This window comes from Asparagus officinalis, chromosome 3, assembly GCF_001876935.1.
Source record: "Asparagus officinalis chromosome 3, Aspof.V1, whole genome shotgun sequence".
NCBI lineage: Eukaryota > Viridiplantae > Streptophyta > Magnoliopsida > Asparagales > Asparagaceae > Asparagus > Asparagus officinalis.
The window spans coordinates 100,600,109-100,608,066 of record NC_033796.1 but is presented as its reverse complement, the minus strand read 5'-3'; the positions used below and the strand labels follow the sequence as shown (position 1 = coordinate 100,608,066).

Below are 7,958 nucleotides of genomic sequence, written 5' to 3'. Positions count from 1 at the left end.
ATGAGTCTATTCGGATTAATTAAAAAAATTGTAGATGACCCTTGTTACTTTGAAGGAATATTTTTTTCCCTCTTTATTTGTTATAAGAGAAACTGAGTTCATTAATATGTTAGTTACATCTGCAAATGTAAGATCAAATCCATTAATCTAAGCAATTAGAATAATTACAAAATATATATATATGGATATTTCAGGTATGAATATAAATATTTCACAACATATCTGTATCCATAATAATGTCTTACTAGATATAAATATTTAAGTTACTATACCGTATCCTAACAAGTACGAACTCCAGATACGAAATTTGAACTTAGGCCTATTTTCGTTGAGGCCCAGTTTAAACGACTCTTTAAGACGACGAGATTTTCTCTCAATTCTCCCTCCCTTGCGCATCCCCGGTTTCGAAAGCGGGTGATATTTTTATTAGAACTTTCAAACAAAATAATTTAAGTTCACATTTCATTCGCCTTACAAAACTTCCAAGCAAGATATTATATTTTCCCTCCCTTTCTTTGCCATTCCTTTCGCTATCTTACCTTTCCTTTCCTTCCCTTTCCTTCCCTTAGTGAACTCCCAAACATAGCACAAAGCTTTCATACAGCAAATTGAGCTTTGAGAAGATAACAAAGCAATCCAAATCCAAATCCCACCTTCTACAGGTCTAACATATATTATTAAAAAAAATGATATTAATGCATAGAATAGTTGAAATCTCAACATTGTAAACATGTTGGACAATAAAATTATAGTCCTCAACACACTGCATTAAAGTTTCTGTGCATAAGCATTCTACCCCTTACGCTACCCCTTACGTAAATTCAGTCCCAAGTTTACATTGTACTGGGAGATGAAAGTTACTTCCAACCGGACAAGAACGGAGAAATGCTCCAGCACAATAAAATAGTTCAAGTTCAGAGGGTGTAATTGCCAATAAAATAATTAGAGGATATCTGAGGTAAAACAATCTGCACGTCAACCCATACCGTCAATAATACAAAGTCCATAACAAGCCCCATCCGGAGCAAATAATTGAAAAAAAAAAAATAAGCCTCACTCTGCCAAAAAAAAACAACATTACAACATAGGGCTCACTGCAGCACTATCTCAATAGATTCTATATTGAGCCCAAGAGAACATAACAATGAGCACAATGTAAAATACATTTCTCACATTAAACACCCCAGTGCTTCAAGGCATCACACAGATCGAACCAACGAAATTCCTCGTTTACGTTACTTATGTCAGTATTACATGTGACTTAATATATGTACACAAGTAAAATTGTTGCTAACAGATTCTCAAAATAATACGTACCACAGGCTTTAAAATATGACTCATGCCTTAATGCTGGAGGAACCACTGTACATATGGAGAATGAAAGAGGGGAGAGGCGCGAGGAAGGAAGAGAAGGGGCTAGGTTGCTTTTCCATTAGGGCAAGTTTCACAAAATCCCCTGATCCTTAGAGATTTTGCACATAATCACCCTGAACTTTGCACTATTTCAACAAACCCCCTTGAACTTTAAACTTATTTCATTGGCCGCCTATCTGTAATTGGTAAGTAACCAAACAAATGTCCTTGAGGGGGAAAAAACTATCAAATGTTGTCATTTTACAGGCACCCCCCAACCCACCCCAAAAAAAAAACAAAAACAAAAAAAGGGCCCGGATTTCAAATTTTGTTTTATTTTTACCAATTATAAAGGTAAGAGATCAGGTGAGAAGAGTTCAAAGTTCATGGGAATTTCGCAAGACATCCAAAGTTCAAATGGTTTATGTGACATAAAAGAAGTTCAAGAGGGTTAGGTGCAAAAATCCCTCAATGTTCAAAGGGGTTTGTGAATGTAACCCTTTCCACCAACAGTATACATGTATGCTAGGATGCACTTGCTGTAATTTGTAGAGTGAGGATAGCTAACCAGGTTTAAATAGATAAATATTTTGAGTTGAAGTGTTAACTAAATGACATGTCATAACCAATCTACAATGATCAAGTATCTTATGGAATCTCGAAATGGCCCTGGTTCTCCAAAGACGCTACTCAAGAATTCAAATACCAAGTTGAATGGAGTGTGTACAGGAAGAGATTTTGGCATATAATAATTTTTATGAACTCATGAACCCTTGGTATATAATGATAACCTAGTGAAGTATTTGAGAACTCATACCTTAAAATGTGGGGGGGAGAGAGAGATTATTACACCCCAATCTAATAGTCTCATATGAGGTGTGGCTTAAAATGTCCTCGATATATGATACCTGCCAAAATCAAGATAAATACTTAACTACACAGGATCTAATATATCCCAGAGACCTCACTAGTTTATGTCTCATGCAGGATTATCCACTTTCCCACAGGGTGTAAGATACTATTTTCCTCATTTTCACCTGAGCTGTAATATATGTTTTCCTCAATAGTTCAAAATGTAATTAATAGTATAGTAAGGAATACACAATCAACCTGTGAGGAAGTGCTCTCGACAAATTCGTCACTGTTAACTTGTAGAAGAAAAGTGAAGTTTGAACATGTGCACAACTTTTCAATAATGATGGCCTCATACTTCATGTCATTATTCACATATGTATTTACACCCAAAGAAAATAATGATCATGAAAGCCGTAACTTGATATTGTTCTTGAGGTCGTACAACAAAAGAGTTGTTAAGAGAAAGTATAATCTGCTTACTGCGGTAGCTGGCTGGGGCTCTCGATTTTGGGTCCCCATCCTTTCTCTAAAGAAAAAAAAAGAAAATAAAAAAATTATAACTGAAAAATGACCTCCAACAGTTTGAGACGCTGGACAAAGCTATACCCCACATTGTCATAAGTCAAGTGCAAATACTTATCAGACTGCATAAACATTAAAGGTACCAAGGACTTACGGAATATTTCAGCTTTCAGACTCTAATCATTAACTACATAATGGAAAACATAGGCATAAGCTTGCCATAAAATCCAAACAAATGTTGAACATGAGATAATTTTATCCATAAGCTTTACTTCATCACTAAATTTACAAAGCTTAAAATGGACTAGAACCTTTAATACACAGTAAAATATTTGATGTTAGGTAAAATAAATTTACATTGTACCTCGTGGACTGTGTATAAGAAGTAGTCAATCATCACAAGAGGCCTGCATCTTTCATCAGTGAGCACCTCCATTAAGATCAGGATCATTTGCATCCCTGCAACACCATTAGAAAAAACAAAAATGATAAATAACTCAACTTATATCCCCTTCATAATGGTTAAATTTTGAATGGGAACGAGAAAATAAATGGGTTTTCATATGAGACCTTGTATTCTATCATAATTATATTGATCCTCAAATTTTCATATTCTTAATTAACACCCTAAAATTTTTAGGTTGTTTAAATTACATCCCATTGAATTTGAATCTGTTATTGTCGTAAGATTAAAGTTTAACAACTGCTGGCAGTGTACGTAATACCCTTGATTAGTGTGTAAAAGTGGTTTAATTCCTACCCTCACATCCTTTTTCTTCTATTTAACCAAAATATACTCCAAATTTCTCTTCTCTTCTCTTCTCCTTTCCCTAATTCAATCATTGATTTGAATAGGAGATATTAGTGCAGTGAGCTTAGAGAAGAGGCTAAGAGTTAAATCAGTGCAGTATATCTCGACATCAGTAATTAGGATTTACCACACCAATACATCATGCTAACACATTTAAAGGGAGTCAGGGTGTAAACTAAATTATGAAGATTTAATGGCCTGTATAAAAAAGCATGATTGAATTTATGGTCTACTATGAGAAAAACCAAAAATAAATGCAAATTATTATTAATACTTACAGCATGTCTTCTTTAGCATTTCTTTTACTCCTACCAGCTTCTTCATGTTGAACTACTCTTGAGGACGTCTTCTTTGGCTGCAACTTTGGTAAAGGCATTTTGTATTGCATCTTCTGCATCCTAGCAAACCTCTGATTATTCTGTTGTCCCTTTCTTTGCATGTTCTTTGCACCAACAACTTCAGCAAAAGCTTTCTGAATCGCATTTTTTGCGACCTTGTAAACCTCCGCAGAGGTAGCCCCCTCCATCCCATATTTAACCGCATCAAGGCAGAGATCATTATACCAAGCAACAAGATACTCTTGAAAACTAAGTCCAGAATCAACAACTCTTTCATCTAGAACTACATTGCTTGTGGCATTCCTTGTCCATCGTTTCAATATGTACTGTTCTGGTAGAATACGGACGCCAACAATAAAAAAGACCCGTAACACGTGTCTACATAAAATCCCACAGTATTCAAACTTGTAACAGCTACAGTTTGCTTTCTTTTCAGAATCGCTGAAACTCACAATGTAGCTCTTACCATTATCCTCCTCTCTAGCCACACTGTACTTGCTAACAGGTCCATCTTCGATTTTCTCAACATAGTAGCCTAAAGATTCAACGAATTCTTCCTGAAACTTGTCGAACACGGCATTCGTGTAAATATCGGCAGCTTGTTTCTCCATAGGCGAAGGGGTCCTTAAAAGAGGCTTTGAATATACTGTGGCATAATCAGCTTGTGCTTCTTTCTCATACTGAGAAGACATGGCTTGATCAAATCTTGATATAAACACAAGTAGAGAGGTCTTTGTATTAAAGTTCCTCTTGAAAAACTTGTTCAAACTCTCCGATCTTTGAGATGCTAACAATTCGGGGAAGAAGATGTCTTTGTGGTACACTATGGACCATCGTTCCCGGATTTCATAAAGTAAATGTAACCATGGGTTCTCCCAAAGATTATACTTATCAAGAATGTACTCCCAACGAGTCTCGAAGTCCTCGATGGTCTCAGATCCATTAATGCATTCTTTAAGTTCCCTTTTCAAAGTACCATGCTTCAAATAGATATCAGAGAGCTTCTGCTTTGATCTACTTAATATGTGCTGTTTACAAAATAAGTGACGAGTATTTGTAAAAACCCTAAGGATAGCTCCTTCCATGGCTTTATCTCTGTCAGTAACCAAAGAAACAGGATGCTGGCCTCCCATTGCTGCAATCCAAGTCTCAAAGAGCCAAACATATGAACCCCGGGTCTCATCCATAAGCAAGGCACACCCAAAGGTAACCGACTGCAAATGATGATTCATCCCCCTGAATGTCGCAAAAGGCATCATGTATTTAGTCTTCTTGTAGGTTGTGTCAAATGTGACAGCATCACCAAAATGCTGGTAGGCCATTCTAGACCTAGCATCAGCCCAAAATACATTGGTCATACAATTGTTGTTATCAACTTGAATAGCATAAAAGAAAGAAGGGTTTTCAGCTTGCATCCTTTGAAGGTACTCTAGCAGTCCCTGAGCCTCTCCTCCTTCTCCAAAGGGATTGACCCTGATTCCTCTATTAAAGTTCCTTAAATTATTAAATCCCCCACTTGATTCCCCATGAAGCAACGATGCATTGCTGGAGACCATTGATCTGTCAACACGAGGTCGGACCTTGGATGGGATCGCAACCATATGAGTATGATCGGTTATGAGCTTAGTAACCACCCATTTCCCGTGTCCTTTTCTAATTACTTCAATCATGGCCATACATCCTTCCCTGGTTGTCCCCCGCTTCCTCTTCTTCTTTCCATCGTCATAAATTACCCTCTTGGAGTGGAATCCCTCTCTTGTGCACACAAACCGTCGCATGATAACAGTATCATCTTTCCTAGATCGACGAGATTTATTCATTCTAACACCGAAACCTATGCAAGTGGCATAGGCTACATAGTATTCCTTCGCCGCCTCGTCAGAGTCAAACTCCATGCCAATGGTCGGCTCTCCAACTTCAGCAGTCTCCATGTGGAGGAGGTGAGTTGGGATCATAGTAGTGTTGAGCTCAACCCCCAAGGCAGTGAAAGCAAGTGCCATTCGAGGGTCGGTAATGGAATCGTTGAGATCCATGTGGCTATCTCTTATCAAGCCATCATCTTCGCTTAGGGTTCCATCCATGGCTATAAAGACCTGAATCAACTTGGATATGAGAATGAAGGCTGAAACTACATTGCGCAATTCAAAAGCGCACAAAAAAAGGGGGGCCGAGGGGAGGGGGTTTACATGAAAATTTAGCAATTAAGGCCATTTTGTCTCCAATCAATCAACAACTACAATCAAAGTAAATTCAACTAAAAAGGTTGTCAGGTTTATGGTGTCGAACGACTACAAAAAACATATTGACAGGAAGCCTGGTTCAATTCTCTAAATGAGCAAATGGTCAAAAGGAACTAAAGTATACAACATAGTAGTTCTGAAAACCTCAGGAAAAAGAAACCTCCTTGCAAATAGTAGCAAGTACTAATGCTCACCATAAATCCATTTACTTTTCCGTTTACTTGAGGGGAGGGGAACAGGGATATACAATTTGGATTACATATTTTAGCAAAGTAGTTAAAAATTAAATAAAAGTTGAAAAAAGAACGGGAAATGAGAGTAGAGAAAAAAAAATGAACTAATGTCAATCATAATTCAAGTTCGACAAAATGATAATAAAATTCTTAAAATTCAATTCCACTATAGACGAAATATACAAACAACACAATAGGGAAGGGGCAATTTTTTACCTCATCTCTAATTCCATTCAAATGACAAAGCAAAAAGCTAAATCATTGTCAAAGGAGATTCTATGGTTGATAACAAGCTTCAGAAATGAACATAACACGAACAAATTTAAAAGAAAGACAATCAAGAGTATTCGAACAATTCTCAAACTAATTGAAAATCAAAACATGACGGAATGAAAATATAACCATCAGTGCTTCATGGTGTCAGTCAATTCAAAATGAAGGATCTGGGGGAGTTCTGAACCCTAAAAAGATACTTCTTCAGTCCTCGTCTTCCGAAGAACACTGACAAAGGTTCAGTGACTGAACGAATATAAAGACTTTTTCTCAAGGATTCGAACTTATTCCAACAGTAAAATGAGTAGTTTGTATGGGAAACACTTCTATATTAGAACAGTTTATGCTACCTGCTCAAAAGCCCTTTTTCGTAACCAGAAATTCAATTCCAAGGATTTACAGAATAGCCTATTATAAATTATTTCCCGAGCTTCATTTAAAACAACCCCATTTCTTTGAATGATCAAAATTGAAAGACAAACACAAATTAGAATAAGAAAAGGTTAGATGGGCATGTCTATTTTTCTCTATTTAGAAATCCTAAAATCCTAAATCCCACAAATCCTCTATCTAATCTCATTTTTTGTTGAGGGATGAAACTAATTCTACAGTACATTAGAGTAATTTGAAAGCTAAATCCATTTTCTACAAAACTGTAACAATTATGTACTTCATAAACCTCATTTAGAATTATCCCATTTTCTTCTAACGATCAAAATCGGAAGACAACAACAAACTAAAAATAAGAAAAAGTGAGATGGGTATGTCTAATAATCTCTAATTAGAACTCCTAAAATCATAATCCAATAAATATCATATCTGATCTCATGTCTTAACGCGAAAATAAAAAATATTAGTTAAAAAAAAGTTGAGAAATAATTGAAATTACCTGTTTAATAAAACGGCTGTTCAAAAATTGAGAGGGCGAGCTGAAGCAAGCAATCTAATTGGCCGCTGAGGTTTCGAGTGGATTTGATGGAAGAGGGCTTCAAAGCGATGAGCGAGAGCGAGCGAGCGAGCGAGAGAGAGAGAGAAGCTGTCTAAATTTTTTTTTTTAAAGTCGGGCCTTGAGGTTTTGGTTTTGGGCCTCTGCGTGGCAGGAGTAGATCCGGGTCGGTTGTCTTACATGATCCGCTTTGCTACACTTTAGATTTTGGAATTGGGTTATTTGCACTTCAGTACCCCAAAGTTTGTACATCACTTTTAACTTTGATATATCCCAAAGCTCCTTTTTGCTACTCTGATGCCAATGTTTATACTTTTTTTTCATTTTGATACTCTAATGTTTTCTCTAACACTTTGATACCCAAAATTTACACCACTTTTAACTCTG

General features: G+C 36.5%; 1 protein-coding gene across 4 annotated transcripts; it reads right to left on the bottom strand.

Annotated features, from left to right (window-relative positions):
- LOC109835168 (protein FAR1-RELATED SEQUENCE 5-like) lies at positions 1,038 to 7,658 on the bottom strand. Of its 4 annotated transcripts, XR_002245614.1 has the most exons (5): positions 7,515 to 7,658; positions 3,820 to 5,972; positions 3,095 to 3,189; positions 2,171 to 2,261; positions 1,038 to 1,550 (listed from the first exon to the last, which is right to left on the bottom strand). XR_002245614.1 is itself a non-coding variant. In XM_020403157.1 (3 exons), exons 2-3 carry the CDS (start codon positions 5,958 to 5,960, stop codon positions 3,150 to 3,152), a joined length of 2,181 nt encoding a protein of 726 aa, XP_020258746.1. In that variant the 5' UTR covers positions 5,961 to 5,972; positions 7,515 to 7,658; the 3' UTR covers positions 2,923 to 3,149. The 4 variants fall into 4 exon arrangements, 1 of the variants encoding a protein (XP_020258746.1); XR_002245616.1 differs by lacking the exon at positions 2,171 to 2,261; XR_002245615.1 differs by lacking the exons at positions 1,038 to 1,550; positions 2,171 to 2,261 and adding an exon at positions 2,517 to 2,734.

Bases quoted from the DNA above. Each gene is read 5' to 3' on its own strand.
- LOC109835168 (XM_020403157.1), bottom strand. From the start codon at position 5,960: ATGGATGGAACCCTAAGCGAAGATGATGGCTTGATAAGAGATAGCCAC. The intron at 3,190-3,819 runs GTAAGTATTAAT...ATGGTGTTGCAG, and splicing joins AATGCTAAAGAAGACATGCT to GGATGCAAATGATCCTGATC.